The following is a 19031-nucleotide window of genomic DNA, read 5'->3' as shown; positions in this document are numbered from 1 at the left end:
ACTTGTACTTGTATCTAACCCTGATGTATTTATCAACACTTCTCTGCTCTTGAACTTCCCAATATCAAATTGTACAGTGTTTTGTATTTGCTCTTATTAGGACTGAAGTCACTGTATTTTGTATCTCTTAATTAATTGTACTGTAATTCTTCATGTTTTTTTGTATACAACTGTAAGTTGCCCTGGGTAAGGGTGCCTGCTAAGAAATAAATAATAATAATGATAATAATAATAATAATAATAATAATAATAATAATAATAATAATAATAATAATAATAATAATAATAATAATAATAATAATAATAATAATAATAATAATAATAATAATAATAATAATAATAATAATAATAATAATAATAATTGTTACTATACATACAACTTCATGGTTTTCTATTAGTAACAAACACTTCTTTTAAACAATTGTAATTTTCATTGGAGGGGAAAAAGTTGATGAATAGCTGTGATACATGGACGATTGTGATGTCACCGTTTCTAATTTGCAGTTGAAGTGAATTTCGAGGGGTACTTCAGGTAATATGTTTGTGAATGGGGTGTCTTTGTGATGTGACGTACAGCAGGCAAAACAGATGTCCTGGTTAGCTGTAAGGTACCCAGCAGTCTATATTTGGCATTATGGGTCAGATAAACCTATATTTTGCTTCAGCAGCAAGTCTACCGATCAACTTTGTTGATGACAGATAGTAAAATGCGTGATTAGTTTCTTTGTTTTGTAAATGTTGGATTCCAGGGCTTATTGCTGGATTTACTAAGCTTGTGTAAGGTTTGCACCAAAAAAAAAAAAAAAACATATCGAAAATACCTTCTCAAATCTGTTCTCAATACCACACCACCTTAGCAGGACAGGCTGAGCCTTCAAAGTGTCTCGTGGTCAGTAATGGAATGATTATATGCGATTGGCTGTTAAAAATCACAACGTTGCTAAATATAAAACTGATGCCCTCATGGTATGGTGTACTATTTTTCTTTTAATGAATCAGATATGCCTGTTTAGCCCTACCTTTTAAGGTTAAACCGTGGTAGAGCTGTAGAAATGCATAGTTCAGGTATGGTGTATTTTGATGAAGTACTCCATATTTTATAGGAATTCTTACTTGGTAGAGTTGAAAGACTCCCAGCACTTGACAGGTTACATCTGTTTACAATAAGCGTGCCCTTGGAATGGAAACTATGCAGCTTCATCTCGTGTACAAACTATAGAATAGCCTGTTGTTTGATTGAACAGAATTGAGAACAGGATAACTGATTGCACCTGTGTTTCAGACAATGCCTCTGTCACTTGCAGTGAGACACAAACTCATACAGAGCAACATAAATGTAGGGACTTATAAGGAGAGAGAAAAACCTAAATATTTAAGGTAGGTTTGTCTTTGGGAGTTCATTCTTAACTAAAACAGCTCTCAATGGAAGTATATGTAGTATTACCAAAAGACCTGACTGTTTCTACCTGAAGTATTCCTCAATATTACTTCAGTATTGCTATCTGAGTAGCGTTTCCTCTCCTCACCGAAAATCAATTTATCATGGTGTTATAAATATAGCCCTGGGAAGTTTTAAAGTGATGTGAGAGATATATAATATGTTATATGTTGCGTGTGATGTGTTAATGTTGGTGCACAGATGTAAATGGGTCTGTGTAGCACAAGTGATTTAAAATATATAGTTATATTAATCACGAGGATTGCACAATCACTTCACATGCATTTAAAGTATTTAATAGCATGTGAGCACAGGGTTACACAAATTAGTTCACGTGTTGGGGTTCAAGTGAATAATTAATTAGTAATTGAATCCCGGCACAACAGTATATATAGATGCACATTTTACTCACTCAGGGTTGTGTGTCTGTGAGTGGAGAACAGGTGTGGAGCGGAGAGTAAAAAAGTAAGAGAAAAGAAATAATAAATAATTGCTACAACGTGTTGGAAGCACCAGCACTGTGCTTATTTACTGTTCGTCCACTGTTTGTTTACTATTTTGTCGTTTTGTTTGTCTATTAATTTTGGCGTCAAGTGCTGTATGCTGTTTTTGTTTAAATCTTTGTTTCATTAAAACACTGAGCGTAGCCATTGCATCTCAGTTTCAAACCCAGTACTGCCTGCTTGTGTGATTCTTTCTGACCTGACGTCACCCCTACAGCCAGCCTGTTGACAAAGCTATATTTATTTACTCACACATGCTACATGGACACGTGACAGACAAGCAAGTAGTTGACATTTAAAAACATAGAGCCCTCTACTTTCTTAAAAGATTTGTTGAGCTGGTGGTTTCCATACACCTCCTTATCAGGTGGATCAGATCAGTCACATTCTACAAGCAACACAAACATATGTATTTATATTTTTTAAACAACCTAAAGCTCTCGTTTCTGAGTCGAATTATCGCCCTAAATCTTAATCTAATCCTAACCCTGAGCAAGTCCCTAATACTGCATATCAGCCACCCTCTTTTGGGCAGACAGAAGCGTCCACTTTGGGGCAAATCTGCTTCAGAAAATTATAGCTGAATTTGCTGCACACTGTAAAAGGTGCACCAAGGCTTCTGTGTTGGCAGGCTTAGAGTGAAGAAAGGCAAGGATCTGAGCTTAAGAGGCAGAATTCTATACATAGGAGCCAGGAAAACAATATATTCCAGTAAGTGATTGTAAAAGTTTGTTTGTGGAGCAGGTTGCAAGTCTCAGCACTACACTGAAGAAGGGAAACTGTTTGGTCTAAATTTAAGATACAGATCTGCAAACTAATCTTGCCAATTGCAATGTTTTTACTGGTCTTTTATCCCGATGCTCGATTGTGCATTGCCATGCTTGATTATACATTGCAGCTGTAAACTTTTACAAGGGGTGTTTCTGCAATTGGGTGATGCCTGAACAAATTGGTTCAGTGGCACATTGCTCCCTCAAGGGAAGACAGCTGCATGTTCTATCTCTGTGGCTAGATTTAAAGTAAAAAAATAACGACTATGTATAACTTTTCTGTGACCCAATGTGAATATCCTATATTCGCATCAAATTTTGTTTAAGGAACAAATTTAAGACATATGTTTCTAATACAAGGGCTGGAAAAATTCTTTTAGGCATAATAATAGCAAATAAAGGTAATTCGTAATCTGCTGATGCTGCTGCCTTCCCGCCAAAACTGGGGTTCAAAGTAAACATCGCATTTATACAAGATAGTAGGCTTTGTTTTTTTATGATCTGATTGCAGTGACACTGAGGGGGGTGGGGGAGGTTACAGAACCTACTGGATTTGCCTGTGGAAACTTGAGAGAATGTGGGATTAATGGATCGAATGGAAGCTGCTTGACGTTTGTTTTGGGGTAAACAAGCTGCAATGACTAATTGTTGATTTTCTATCTATCTGTCTTTTTTATTTTTAATTCCAGATGCACAGAGAAATAGTCTACACTACCAGGGAAGGCCAGCATACTATGCGTCAACCCATGGGCCCCCCACCCCCTCACGTCATCCCCAGCTCGCTGCCTCCTCCAGCTGCCCATTCTATGCCCCCTTCGCCTTCCAGGATCCCATTTGGTGGGCCCCGTACCATGGCCCTACCAGGCAATACCACAATCCCAAGAGACCGGCTGACCAGCGTGCCTCTCTCCAGGTCTATCTCGCCCAGCCCAAGTGCCATTCTGGAGAGAAGGGATGTCAAGCCTGATGAGGACATGAGCAATAAAAGCGTTCCACTGATGCGCAGTGAAGGCCTGTATGCAGACCCTTACATGCACCATGAGGGGCGGCTGAGCATTGCCTCCTCCCACAGTGGCCATCCGGGAGACGTGCAGGACCACAACGTGGGCTATCACCGTGGCGCCATCAGGTCAACAGGCTCTTACTCCAGTGCTACCATGGCGACGGAAATGATGGAGCACCACACTGTGTACAGGCAGAAGTCAAGGAAGTACGCAGACAGCCATTTGCCCACTTTAGGCTCCAAAACCCCACCCCCTTCCCCGCACAGGATAAATGACATGAGGATGATGGACATTCATACAACCCAGAATGTCCACGTGCCTCCTGTTCAGACCGTTCAGCTCGACAGATCGTCTCCCATCCGCCATTCCTTCAAGAAGGAACCCGGGACGTCGGTTGCCATAGAAACAATAACCATGGCACGAAGCCCTATGACCTCGCCTGTTGTTTTCGACTTGGCATCAGGGCCAGGAGATAAGCCGTTGCTGGGACATGGCCCACCTCCATCACCTAGTGACCCTAAAACTAGGTAAGGTTATAAAGTAGTAGCTTGTATGAAGTGTACAACTTACACATACTGTACTCTATGGTCAGTTTGACATATTCTGATGTATTCTGCATGAAGACAAGGATACGAATGCGGTCTTCGTGCTTGGTGCAGGTAAAGTGCAGTATTTTGGACACAGTTACTTGGAGTGGAATGTTTTAGGATTAGTAGTGTCGGTATTTTGCAGTACCACTGCAGAATATTTGTGTAGTGATGAACCGATTCTCATCAGTATGACATTAGTGGTGTAATCAAATGCTATACAGCAGTTAAAGGCTTGTGATCCTGGTTTTTAGCCACTGCTTTACTGTGAAACCCAGGAGCCGGTTACTTTATCTTCAGCCTGAACTCAATCAGCTGTGAAAGTGCCCCCCCCCCCCCCCCCCCCAAAAAAAAACCCCAGTGTGTCACCGTGGGCCAACCTTGAAAAGGATTAAAGAAAGTCATTCCCCAGTTGCTCTTTGTTGAGCGCTTTCAGTTTTTAAGGGTTTTTATTCATATCTCATCATTTTTTGAAGTTATTTAACAAAGCTGGGGCTTTTTTGGCCCAAGTGCAGAACAAATATGTACAGGAAATGGTCTGAGATATGTGTCCTTGGTCTGAGTTTTGTATTAATGGATTTTATTCCAAGAGGGACAAGAGTAGCGAAATTCTCATCTATAGCAGAATAAATATTAACGTAGGTACTTCAGAACAGTTGTGTAGGATAGTTAAAAATAAATGTCTTTTAAGGTTTTTCAGAACCAAGTGTACAAACAGCTCTTTAGTTATTTCCTAAAACCCTCTGCTGATTATTTCTAACCCGGTCAAGTGATGGAAGTGGTCAGGAATTGTACAGGTATATAAAGAGCGGGATTTTCAGGTTTCACTAAAAGGGCAATAAAAAAAAAAAACTGGTGAAATCAGCTTTTTCTTAATTGTATTGTGTAATTGTAGTCTTCATGGGATTTGTTTCCCTCTAAACTGCTCTCCTAAACGTTACCCTTTCCTAAAATCCAACATTGAGAATGTGTTCTCAGTTCTCACCCCTTTTTTTGTTGCTGTAAATCCTTACTTTCAGAATTCATTGAAACCGAAAAATAGTTTTTAGATTAACAAGCATGAAATGGAGAAACTGTTTTATTTATAAAATTTGGAAATGAACCGTGGAAGCAGAATAGCTGTGGCATAATTAAAAGAACATCAGTGAATCTTTAGTTTATCAGAGACATATCTACCTATTTCAGATTTTCTGCTGTTGGGCAAAATGTCTTGCTTAATAGTTTTGGTGGACAGAAACTCATAAAAGAAACAATTGCAATTACTGTCCTTGCACGACAGAGCAGTGCAGTTACTGTCCTTGCTAGTTTTATACCAATTCAGTTAATTTTGTTCAGTTGAATATTGCCTTTGCACGATTTCAGAGGCCATTGTCGTATGCTTGTGCAGTGCACCTGTTGTTTTTAACTGGGCAAATTTAAAAAAAAAAAAACTTAATTGTAATTGAATAGTTTTAAGTTCAATTTGCTGTTTAGAGTGTCTTGTTCAAGCCTGGTTCTTGAAAGACAGAATGTACTGTCCTATTCAGTGCAATCACCATGCAAAATGCTTCCCATTGTCGAATGCTTGTGCAGTGCACCTGTTGTTTTTAACTATTTAACTTAATTGTAATTGAATAGTTTTAAGTTCAAGAAAAGCCACTTCTCTACAGCACAAATGTACACTAAATCCATCCAAGATGAACTGGTACAAACAGTGTGCTGCACCAAAGTTTCATATTTCTGATTGTTCACTCATCTCGAATGAAGCATGGCATTGATAAAGTTAGAACGTTATTGAATTGTGTACATTTTACACTCCAGTTTGTCTGGATTTTCTGGGGAATAGAAAAATATTTTAATAGGCATGATCCAGCTTTTAATACTGTCTGCTCTTTGAGGTATGGTGCTGATTTCATGAAGGCTTGTATGTTGTTGGCATACACTGTGATTAGGATTCTGGACAGAATTTGTTTTCCTGTAAAATCATTTTACTTTCCATCTGTGGTTTCTGCTTTTGTGCACCTTAAAATGTCGACCTTTCTTTTTAAACGGTCACAAGTACAATTTAAATGGTCAAATCCGTGACCTTTATGAGACACTGCCAGTTACTATGCTGATCAGGGCCCCTGTCCTGTTCCTAATCATCTGCTTTGCATTAAGATTTGCTCCAGGTAAGTTACGGGAGTTTCCTAACTGCTTCTTCATTTTACTGCAGGGAGAGAATGAAGGCCATGGAGAAGCAAATTGCCAGTTTGACTGGACTTGTTCAGTCTGCACTTTTAAAGGGGCCAAATACCAGTAATGCCAAAGAAGCTTCAAGGTAGGACAAAATATAATACCATTTAGGAAACGGGCTATTCTTTATTTTTTTCGACCTTAAATGAAGAAAATGGATAAATGTGGTAAAGGATGTGCAGCTTGTACAAAGCCATTTGTTATGTAGACAGGAACCCTGTACTTTCTCATTTAGCATTTCTAATAGATACAGGATAGAAGAGGAAGTGTGACACAGAAGCAGTAGAAAATGAATTCTGTGAGCTTTGATTGCAAGCTCTGCAAACTTGTTACAATAATAATAATAATAATAATAATAATAATAATAATAATAATTACATGCATGGGTAACCAAGGGGTTATATATATTTATCTGGGCAGCTCATGGGCAATACCATTGAAATTGTAAATACATCTAGTATTTTGCAAAGCAGGCCAATGATTTGCATGTAATGAAGCAGACTCATTGAACTCTTATCGGTGCACAGCTCTGATAATCATTAACTGTCAGTACATTGGATTGCAGTGAGAACACCATGAAGACTGATTCCCTCGTTAACAGCACAAGCAGTGGAGGTAAGATGGTCTTATGCTGGATATCCTTTGATTCAATCTTGAGTGTTTAGGAATTTGAGAAAGACCTGCTGTACAAATAATACTGCTCATCCTTAGAATTGTCAACCTACTGGTGAATTGTAAAAAAACTGTCTGTCTAGTAATTCAGTTGGTTAGGAAAAATACTTGATTTACTGCACTGGAACAAAAATAATGATACACATAGGCATACGAATATCAGACCAGTTCACCAGAGTAGAGTCATATTTTTTTAGACTGTACCTTTATTCTGGTCTTCAGTGTTGAAAAAGTTAAATATATCTCTGTAAAAGATGCCCCCAATTCTTCCTCTTCCCATTGTAACAGCAAAGTGTCTGTCAAACACCACAGAAACACCCCCTGACAGTAAGAGCCTCTTAATCAAAGCACCACACGGCACTCGTGCTGTTGACACCCTCCCAGTGTAATGCCTACAGTTAATGCCCATTATCGGTAGGATAGGGTCCCTTTCAGTGCTGTAATTCCAGCACTATTTTCACCTTCCACTATCCAGCTGGTTTTAAGTCTTATTTTCACAAGACTCTCTCCCTGCAGCACGCAGACGACACCTAAAAGTGTTATTCCCAAAGTAGAAAAATTCTACGACATTCTGCTACCTCGCAACAGGAGACGAATTAGAACAGAAAAAAAAAATAACGTGGTCATTTTATAGAAACTGAATTTGGAAAAGGAAATACCTGTAACACCGCACTATTCTAAATCAAATAAAGCAACAGTGAATTAGGCTGTGTGCAGGAATAACGCCCTAATGTTTCAGAAGGAAAGGTCTTTTTTTAGTAAGGTCCAGCTCTGAGAGGAATGTGTTCGTTTTAGACTTGAATGACACTGAAGTGTACAGTACAGCCTGTCTGTGGTGAAGTGCTGGAAACATCTCATTGAGTGTGTTGAAGAGGGTGACAACATGCCAGTTTGTTTTCAGGCTTGGCAGTTTGTTTTCAGTCTTGGCAGTGCCATCCTATCTGTTTTTTCAGAAACTTCTCCTAATATAGAGGCTAGATTGGGAGATACAGCAGCTGATCGATTGAGAAGGTTATGAATTCTGAAGCCGAAGGAATTCTCAGAACATTCACAAATAAAAAAATATGAATACAAAGAAAAAAACATTTTTAGATAGTGTGGTGCCTTGCTACAGTTGAGCTGATGCCACGACCCCCTCTGAAGCCTCTCATTGAGGTGCATTCTAAGAGTGTCAGAAGTCATGCTAACAGTTGTCTGAGGTGCTCTAATGCTGTTGGAATCCATTAATAAGGAGCTGTGTATATGTGATTACTAGACCATGCCCCTGGACAGACACACACACAAACCCAGTGTGGTTGAGTGGTTTCTTTTCTTCACTGCACATTTTTTAACAGAGGTTCTGACTTGCCACTTTAATGGTTCATAGACTGTATTCCTGCTGTGATATTCCTTTTTATAATAACACAGCTAATACCCAGACCACAGCAACAGCTAATTTACAGTGTTGGGAGAAGCAACTTGAGTTGTACTTGCCCATGTTTTAGCATACTGGCAATGCTGACAAATGTAGTTATATTAAAGCACCCCTGAAGCATTCACTGAATGCCAGATTCATTATGAAGGATATCACCTTATGATCCCAAGGAATGCTGTTTTTGTGTTTTTTCAGCTATTTTTGCATAGTTCATACTGTGGTGATATAACTGTATCAGACCACTACAGGCTGTAGCTATTGGTTCATTATTCAGTTACCATGCACTCAAGAAGATAGCACTGACATTCGTTAAATCTGGGTATGGATAAAAATAATAAGTTTATGGTAATTCATATAGAAGAAGCACCCCTTACTGTGCTGTAAAGCAAAGATTCTGTGTAGTTAATTGATTAAGCGTATTTTTATATATTTAGATACAGTAGTGTGCAAATGTGTTCGAACACCTCAGGATTGGTCATATATTGAGCTTTGCACACAAAATGTATTCATTTACTACAGAAATTAGTTAAGCATTTTTGCAAACTCCTCTTACATGAAACTAAAAATACAGCTATGTCAAAGTGTTTTTAATAATAATATTTAGTATGGCCAATCGGCAAACAGTAACAGCTTGGTATCTTTTTGGCTTTGCGTCTGTACTCTCTCAAAATCTCTGGTGTAGTTTGATGATTCCATTTTGTATCCACAGACTTTGTTTTGTACAGTTGGTACTTTCATCAAGTATGGAGTTACTAAAGCAACAGGGTGCTGGAATACATTTGCACACTAGTGTACGAGCAGCCCATTGAGATTCATGTCCCACCCAGTTTAGAACACAGCAGCTGAGCTGTGCAAGTTACAAGAAGAAAAGCATCCCATGTTAATGTGAGCATAAACAGCAATACAACTGCAGTGCAACTTACAGAAGTAGCTTAACTGTTGTACTGCATTGCTACCATGTGAAGATAAAACCGTTTGTGTTACAAATTCCCTGCAAAGAAAACTCCTGGGACATCATCAAATGTTTTATTTAACAAGGACAATGTACAATGTACTTTCATGACAAGTCACAAGATGTATTGTACCCAGACTTGTCTGTAAGCTCATTTACATCGGAAGTCCCTGGGCTCATAAGAAACTATATATATATATATATATATATATATATATATATATATATATATATATATATATATATATATATAAAATCTCAAAGTCGTGCTGCACAAAGACACTGGACAGTGTTAAGCAATGTTCCATTAGGAAACTCATTTTAACCACAGCACTGCTGTATGTACAGGCACTTTTGTAGGGGTTGTCTTTACTGTTACCGTTGTGTCCCTCCAGAAGCAGTGTGTAGTATCCCAGCAGTAAAGAGTTCTGCGGTTACCGTGGAGTCCATGTCCACCATCATTCTCCCTCCTGCAGGGGGCTCTGCACCAGCTCAAGGGAGTCTGCTGCATTTCAGAAAGAACGTCTCTGACCTCCGGTTCCAGCTTCAGCAAATGAGGCAGCTGCAGGTACCACCGTCTCACAAGAACTTCTTTATTTGCAGCATCTATCAGAGGTCTCCCTTTCAGATTCACAGTCAGTCTTTCTCTTTTCCTCTTGGGCTGTGCGGGTTGGATTTTTTGTACAAAATTGCTGTTTTTAAAAAGTTTGCCTTCTGTACTGTAATTCACAGCTAGAATGCAAGGACAGACCTTTTTTGAACTTGGTAAAAAAAAAAAAAAAAACATTCTGTCAACCTGAACACAACCTTTTCACATTTGACAACATCTGGAGGCTGGGTACCTTTATTTAATTGAATCTTTTACTTGAGACCAGCAATTGCCATGTATCTTAGGCTACATTCCTAGTAAGTCTGTCAAACATGCGCGTCTATAAACTGGAACTCAAAATCAATGCCATCCATTTTCTGAATAGAGTAACCGTCACATTACAATATAGTACGTAAGGATTACATCTAAAATGTTCAAATTATGTTTTAAAGAAAATTGAGAACATGAGTAGAAATTCGAGTCAACCTTTCTGTCACCAGTGATTTATTGCACACTCTGTGTAGCTGGAAGGTTAGCAGCAAAATTATATTAAAATTGCTTTGGAGATTCAGTGTTAGCAAATGTATACTCTTCTGCAAAATGAAATAGGGGGGATGCATAAAATTGACTGGATCCCAGGACTTAATTAAGAAAGGTAATTGAATTAGACAGAATGCCTTCAGGGAAGGTTTGGTTTTCAGTTTGTGTGTAATATTTATGAAATCGTTTTTATATTTGTAAATCGCTTGCAGCTATTTGGCTTTCTTAGCTGTGAATAAAACAATGGATTGCCAGCCAGCTAATTTAATTTTAAGAGCTGTTCATTTCTTTTGAAGAATTTTTATTTCATGGCTTTTGACCAGGTGTTATTAATTGTGCTTTAGCATAAGTGCCTAACTGCTAGCTAATTAAACTCCAGATCTTTTCAAAATATTGTACATTTACATTTTTATGATTGAATTAGACCGCTTCCCTTTGAAAAGAAAAACATAACAATGGTGCTGGAAGAAAATCATAAAGTATCAGAATGATCTATTATTTTTCCAGGAGTGCAAAATGACTTTGAGTAGGGTTTGTACAGTATTGCTCATTTCACAGACCCCGATTAGCACCAGTCTTTGACTATACAACATGGGGGTCCAAGATTAGTGATAATTGAGGTTATTAACTTTTCAACGCCATTGAAAAGTTGATAACCATCTGTTCGGGGACGCCAGAGAGTTTAGTAAGAAGCAGGTCCTAGTGAGGTATAAGGCCCCACACTGTTTTACGTTTATTCATCAACCCCAATATTTGTTTAAAGTGCTGTATATTCATACTAAAACTTGATAGAGAGAAAATTATATATTTAATCTAAATTGGAACATGAAAGGTGTGAGATACGGATGATTCTGTTACAAGCCCTGCAACTGCTTGTAATTAGAGTTGCTGAATAAATAAATGAATTGTTTTTTAATCTGTAAAAGTACTTTTTTGGAGTTTAAACTGTGCCTCTCTCTGTAAAAAAGAAAATAACAGCAAGTAACTTGATGACATGAAAATAACAGAAGGCCATTTGTCTGGGGCGGGCCGGCCTTGCTCTGGACAGAGGCAATGTTCTGGCCTGTCGTCTGAATCAGGCCTGTGTTTGCGTGATTGACAGCTGCAGAATCAAGAGACGCTGCAGGTGATGTTGAAGAGAGCAGAGTCGGAGATCAATAGCAAGGTTCTGGAGGTGGTGAAGAGGCTGGAAGACCCTGTGCAGAGGCAGAGAGTGGTGGTGGAGGAGGACAGGCAGAGATATCTGGGGGAGGAGGAGAAGATCGTCACACAGCTGTGGTAAGAACACGTCACACAAATCCTTGTCTGTTTCCTTCACTTGGCTTTTTAATTTTATTTTTTTCCCCTTCTCTTTCTTGAATCAAAACAATACAAAATACAGTGCACTCCGTTTATAAGACTCACTGATGCATGAATCAGCCGCATATAGTGATCAAAACCACTGGGACAAAATGTATTCCTATAATAACCAATGTAAAATAATCTGCTCTAAAGAATCTAGCAATCCGCTTATAAGAATCATTTCGGGGCAAACTGACTACATGTAATACGGTACTTCATCAAGTGCAATGATGTGTACAGCCAATAAAGCTGTTTTTGAATTTGAATTTGGTCACATCTTGCGTGATTAGGCACGTACACAGCATGGATCGTGCAGTGATGCAGGAAACACTGCATTGTTTATAATCAAATGTGACTGCGCCACTGCATTGTGCAGGTATTTTTCTGTGTTCTCTGTAAGTGAAAGTTAGTTTCAGTAAAGTGAATACATACTGAGTAGAGCAGTGTTATTGTGTGATGTGCATGAAGAGGGAGTGGGATTGCAGTGGAGAGGGGGGTGTTGTAAAGCTTTGCACCTCCACTTAATGAAAAACTGAGATGTGCATCGCAACAGAGAATAACTAAGCCATAGATGCTTAAATGCAGGGGTAGTCCTGACAGTAAAATACTGTACTGTAATGTAATTTTAATTCAAAGGCCGTTACACGTAACATAGCATTAGGCACCCTCACAAGATGATTGCTTCTCAAGTATACTGTAGTAAAATTTGACTGCAGCCTTGTGTAAACATAACTATGATCATATAACAAGCTGCTTACCCACGAGGACTTGGTTTGATGTATTGTACTCAGTGATTAAGCACCATTGACATTTGTATAGTGTATTAAACTGTGGAGGCGCTTTTGCTAATTGTAATGTGACAGTGTAAATGATCAGGCTGGAGTCTTGATTTACAGTTTAAAACTGATGTTGGTTATATTTTTCTTAGTGTGGTGGGGAAACAACCGCTAATAAAACAAACATACAAATAAACCTAGATTTCAGTTGGAGCACTAACTAAACAATACTTCATGTGGTCCCTGTGCATACATGCGGGAACTCGTGACATCTAGTGTTCAACCCGTTACACTGCAGGAACAAGGCTTTCATTCTCAAACTAACATACTGATTCTGCAGCACTGCACAGTAATCATATTGGTCTGCTTTTAAGAATCAACCACTTATAAGAATCACATCATCCAGGATGGATGTGATTCTCATAAATGGAGTGCAGTGTGCTACAATATGTTAGTAGGCAACACTGTCTAAAAGTGGTCTTTGAGATGCACATGATTTAACATGATTCCTCAGACAGCTGTCTATTAATAAAAACAGCAGTGGATCTTAATACCACTGCCCTACAATATAGAAATCTGATTTTTCTCTGATTTTACTAAATTGTCATGTGTGTAATTAAGTGGATAAATGAATCACCTCTGGAAAGGCAAAAATAAGTTACTTAGGGTTAACTTAACGTTAATAAGCTAAATTAACACAGCACCCCTACACACTTTACAAAATGCAGCAGCAATGTACAAGACATGTACATCATTTAACAGAATGATGAAGCAACTCACCAAAATGGGAAACACTAAATTGCATGGCAACTTATGTCTGATTTCAGGTTTTTTTCAGGAGCTCAAACAATTTCCAACTTTGTGTAGCAAGAGAAACAGTGGCGAATTTGCCGTTTTTGTTTCCATGCCATTTTGTAGCGATGAGGGATATCGAAGTACAAAACAATTCACTGATACGGTGGCAGTTCTGGAAAGATTTAATAAACCAATCACTGTCCCTCAAGACACTTTCGTGATGACAAGTCGCTTCTTTACAAAACAGTACTGTGTACGCTGTGAACGAATTTCTATCAGTGCCAAGAGTGTGTTCTTTGAAGCGAAGTTCCTGTTCCTTTAGCCAGAGCATTTACAATGAGAGAAAAATCAGATTCACCACAAGGGTGTTCCCTTAGGAGAAGTGTTCTCTATAGTGTTCCTATACATGGAGACTACTGTACAACCAAGGCTTGCAGAGGGAGAGTGTGTTTCTGATCCACTGCTGAAATATGCAACAGTACATTTTCACAGATAAGACTAACCTCTGTGTTATCAGTGTTGTCACCACTGATCCAGAAACACAGAACAAGCTGGAATCTAATCTCTAGCTCAAAGCTGAAATGTTTTGTGGTTTTTTTTTTTAACACAAAATGTTTGTCTGTATTCCAACCAAAGTGTGCCATTTCGGCATTATTAACATTTAAAATAAATACCCTGAAGTGTGTTCTATTTCTCACTTGGCTCACTGTCGTCTCTGAACATGTACAGACTGTTTTCATTCTTTCATCAAAATGTCCTTGTGTTTTGAATTTCTCAGGGACTGGGTTTAGCTTCCAGTTGCCCTGTGTAAACTCAGCAGAGATAGCTATCAATATTTTTTTTTCTTTTTACATTGCCTTTGATTTGTGACCCTGTAGACCAGCGGTTTTCAACCTTTTCATCTCCAGTACCAGCGTGTCCAGCAGGGACCACCAGGTGTACCAGTAACTGTGTGCAATCTTAAACGGCAGTTGTAAAACAGAGACCTACCCTATTCCATTACAAACCGCTTTGCTCACTGACGACATGGTCTAAGTAGGAGTTGTTCACCACAATCAACAACACAAGAGTGGCTGCTTTTGTTCCCCATCAGTAACTTTGAAAAGTTCACAACAAACACCTCTCATCTTAATTTCTCATTTCTCCGTGATTCAGTGGTACAAACAGTGATACGTTGCGATGGTGCGATTGAGGGAGTGGTGCTGTGGTTGAGGAATCATGTTGTTATAAAGGACAGCTGTCAGTGTGTACTGGTTGCAAGCCTGTCATGTACCAGTACTGGTATACGTACCACAGGTTGAAAACCACTGCTTAAGACTAAGATACTTCACCGTACTGAGCAAAGCACCAAGGAAACGTAACCTCCCACCAGCAGAACAGTGCTAAGGAAATAACCGTATACCCCTTACCTCCGTGTTTGTTATATCAGCTAGGGGTGCATATTAATGGCAAGGCATAATCACACTAAAGGGTCAAATCGTCTGTCTTCCCGCCTGTGTGTATTTCTGCTTTGTTTTGGGGTGTTTGGTTTCAGTGAGCATTCTGTGTCCTCCTGAACCCCTCCCTCTTTCGTCTCTGTTTTTTGAGTCATTCTACTTTACAACACCCTCAGTTCCTGGTGGCTGTTGGCATATGATACTGTTTTTTTTGTTTAAATCAACAGTTTAGAAGGAAACAAAACATAACCAAAAGAGACCAGCAGGTATCCTGGATTGTGTTGCCTCCTTTTATTAGACGACCAGGCTTTGTTAGCTGTGCTGGCATGTATGAAAACAATGCATGCTAATGTTCAGTCACTGAAGCAGGTATGACAGCACATATTACAGCAATGTACCACTCACCACCATTTTTACAATTAAATCATTTTAAAGGGTCATTTACACTTTTGATGAAAAAAGACACGTTTAACATACATTTTTGCAGGATTACTGGCATTGAAATAACCTATCCAGCCATGTCGTCACCATTTACACCAAATGAACACATACTGCCCTCTTGAGGTGTTTCTGTGGAATAGCATGCAGTACATTTTCTAAAAGCCATGTTTAGGTATTGTGCAGGAATCTGTTACTCACAGATCTGGTAATTGAAAGCTAATTAAATAATGTTCTACATTAGTAAGTTATTATAACATTTACATATTTAAATCTTCAGGTGTTGCTGCTTGTTTGGAGACATTTATGACAGTAATACCTTAAACAATACTTACCAGTGGTGTAATCGACACCCTAATATCAAATTCAATTATCGTATAGGCATTTATCAACGATAATCAATGCATTGACGTTTTATTTTTCAAAATAAAGAGCAAGCATTCATTTTTAATAGAAGTTCCAATAATTAAAACACTGTTGCTCATCATAGTTAAACAAACAGGCACAACTTCTATTCAAATTAGAACACTTCCAATTATAAAAAAAAAAAAAAAAAAAAGGACTTGAGTTTAACAACTGAAAAGAATATGTGTGCCTCTGCACCAGATGCCCCTTTAACGTTGTAATAATAATAAAAAAATACTATATTTTAACAGAAGTAATTTCTACACATTGTGTGTCCAAAAGCAAAGAATTTGAATTAATCTCACAAATTCAGCTTCATTTTATGAAACACTGCCATATTATCCATAACACAACATGCTTTGAAACAAAAGAAGGTAATCGGTAGATTTAATAGTTAAAAAAACAAAACAAAACTATTGCCTTCATTTTTAAATCAAGAAAACATGAATACAATAGGTCTACTTCTGATCTGGCTTGTCAATGCGAATGTAGAGGCCTAAAGTGTGTATCCTAGCAACCCGCTCATCTACCATCCATCTACCATCCATCAAAAGAAGCACACTCTCACACACTCAAGGTTTTAATGCAAGCCGGCAACAGTAGACTTCAAACTGGGTTCTAATTTGATGCATCGATTCACCAATATGTAATCGAAGCTATGGAAATTTTAGGACAGATGATCGATAATTGATTAATTGTTGCACCCCTAATACTTGGGGCTTTTGATTTTTGGTCTTAAACGATAAAACACCCCTGATACTAAAAAATGAAATCAGTGGATAGCCAATAAACACCCGGAAAACACTGGAAATGGTTTCTCAATTCATGTTGGCTTGAGCCCTTTCCCCGAGAAGAAAAAAAAAACAAAAACAAACTCCTAGTGCAGTTGGATCCTGACTTGTATGTGGCATTGATTCATTCAGATACTTTAAACCCATCCCAGCTACTGCGAGGCAGCAAAATCCTACATTTCTGTTGGAGAATTATAACACTTTTGCTAGATTTAAAACGAGGTGTTCTTGCTGGCAAGATTTAAAGCTATGTTACAGTGCATTGCATTTACATGCTCATGGAATTTAAATGTTTGACATTTTGCCACAATTTGCAAAACACAAAACCCCAAGAAGAACGTGGCCGTGACCATGAGGATTTCATTGTGGTAGACAGCAAAGGAAAGAAGATACAATTGAAGTGTGCAAGTACTGTCGAGTTACTGTACATATTGTGACAGAAAAAAATGCCCAAGAATTTTGGAAAGTAACGGAAAGCAATCATTTCAATTAGTATATAAAAGCGAAATCCCCGAAAAAAAAAACCTGTATTTACAGAAAACTCAAAAATAGCTCAAAATAAGCACTAAAAAATGAAATTCATATAAACTGAAAAACGGAAGCCGTAACTATACTGCATTTCATTTTTCTCAATTTTCAGTATTTAAGGGTTTCAATAAACTAGACCGCTAAATGTGACCTGTTGAGTAGAGGATGTGTCGCTCATACATGTTTCTGTTGACCTCTTCTCCAGCAGCATTCTGTTTGTTGCATGTCATGTATGTGAGGCCGTGTTGCTGATTGCGGTTCTCATTTTAACTAGCAATCTGGAGAGATATGTGGATGAGCTGCACAGAGACTCGACCTCCTCCACTGTGCACAGAGCCGTCACTCTGAAGGATGTGGAAGAAGGGGCTGTTTCCCTGAGGAAAGTGGGGGAGTCACTGGCAGGATTAAAGGGTTAGTCTGTCTCTGATTGTAAATTACCAAGAATCATGTACATATATACAATATGTATTAGAATCTGATCGTTGGAGTTCCAGTAGACCTTGTACAGTTAAACACATACATTCATGGATAACCAGCGCATTTATTAACATAACTTATTATTTGATAAACAGCAACTTTCACCAACCCCAATACATAGATATATAGGTACATACATAGAGACACAGTTACATACATACATGCTGTACATAGAGTTGGGGTACCATTCCTTGCTAAATCCGCCACTTCTAGCTGTGAATTTTCCTGTTTGCTTTTATCCACACGCCCTGGTTAGTATATTGAAAGCAGTATAGCCCAGCCTTGCTGACACAGCATCCTTACCACCCATTCTAGGAGAGTTTCCGACTCTGCAGAACAAGATGAGGGCCGTGCTGCGTGTGGAAGTAGAGGCAGTGAGGTTTCTGAAGGAGGAGCCTCACAAGCTTGACAGCTTGCTGAAGAGAGTGAAGACCCTGACTGAATCCCTCACGGGTTTGAGAAGGTAACCCATTCACAGGGTCCCAACTGTTGTACTGTGTAGAAGCTGAGGGAAACCCTTAACCTCAAACTGTAACCTGTCCTGTACCTACAGTTCAAAGCTGTCTATAGTTCAATGATGGTGTGTGTTAATTACAGTTTTAAAGAGACCAGTGCAGTAGAAGCAGCACAGTATTTTGATCATTACCTGCATCAAATGGATGGATGGATGTGAATGTTAAAGAAAACATGGTCTACAGGGACAGCCCCTATTGTTCACTTAATAATGCTTGATAAACTGAGAGGGAAAGCACTGGTCACAACACTAATGTGGATGGATGGGTGGGTGTGAATCGATGTAGGTAAGACAAAGGAAACATTTAAATTGATGTGGTTAACGTACAGGCAAACTAAGTCTTTTTTTTATCACTTGGAGTGATTTCATGATAAAAATGACAGTCTTGACTGCTATTTTATTATGCATACTTCCAAAAGCCTATCACTTTGCAGAGTCTATCATTTGTCGGCACATTTTTGTAATTTATTCATTTATAGAAGAGGAAATAGGCTTCAGAGATGCAGCATCTAATTTGCATGGCCTTGCATCAGCAGTGAGTTATAACCAGCTGCTCGTGGTCGCCTTACAAACACAATACAGTTAACAGCTTCTCGGTTGATTTTGCCTGTATACATTCCGATGAAAACTTTATTTACAGCAGCAAGCATTGTTAAATAAATCTGAGGCAGGCTTGTCTCTAGAGCTGGTGATTTTAATTGACGTGGAAATTCATTCCTGCGTGACCAGCGGACAGAGAAAATGAAATTACTTTCCGGAGAATTACTGCCAGTGGTTTTATGCAAAGCAGGCTTGTGAAAGAGCAGCTATAGGATATGCATCAGTTCTAAAAAACTTTGTTTTTGTT

The 19031-nt window shown here is 38.6% G+C and overlaps 1 protein-coding gene across 13 annotated transcripts in view; it reads left to right on the top strand.

The window, feature by feature from the left end:
- LOC121312290 (sickle tail protein homolog) overlaps positions 1-19031 on the top strand; it is a 211875-nt gene that overhangs the window by 180352 nt on the left and 12492 nt on the right. For 12 of the 13 annotated variants that reach the window (XM_041244217.1, XM_041244232.1, XM_041244216.1 and 9 more), the window contains 7 exons: positions 3401-4242; positions 6497-6601; positions 7082-7131; positions 9950-10122; positions 11786-11961; positions 17468-17604; positions 17986-18133. In XM_041244217.1, coding sequence (XP_041100151.1) covers positions 3401-4242; positions 6497-6601; positions 7082-7131; positions 9950-10122; positions 11786-11961; positions 17468-17604; positions 17986-18133 — 1631 coding nt within the window. The remainder of the gene's footprint in view (positions 1-3400; positions 4243-6496; positions 6602-7081; positions 7132-9949; positions 10123-11785; positions 11962-17467; positions 17605-17985; positions 18134-19031) is intronic. The other variant, XM_041244215.1, reaches the window with a different exon arrangement.

The sequence above is a fragment of the Polyodon spathula genome, chromosome 3 (genome assembly GCF_017654505.1).
Source record: "Polyodon spathula isolate WHYD16114869_AA chromosome 3, ASM1765450v1, whole genome shotgun sequence".
Lineage (NCBI taxonomy): Eukaryota > Metazoa > Chordata > Actinopteri > Acipenseriformes > Polyodontidae > Polyodon > Polyodon spathula.
This window is presented reverse-complemented; position numbering and strand designations above follow the sequence as displayed.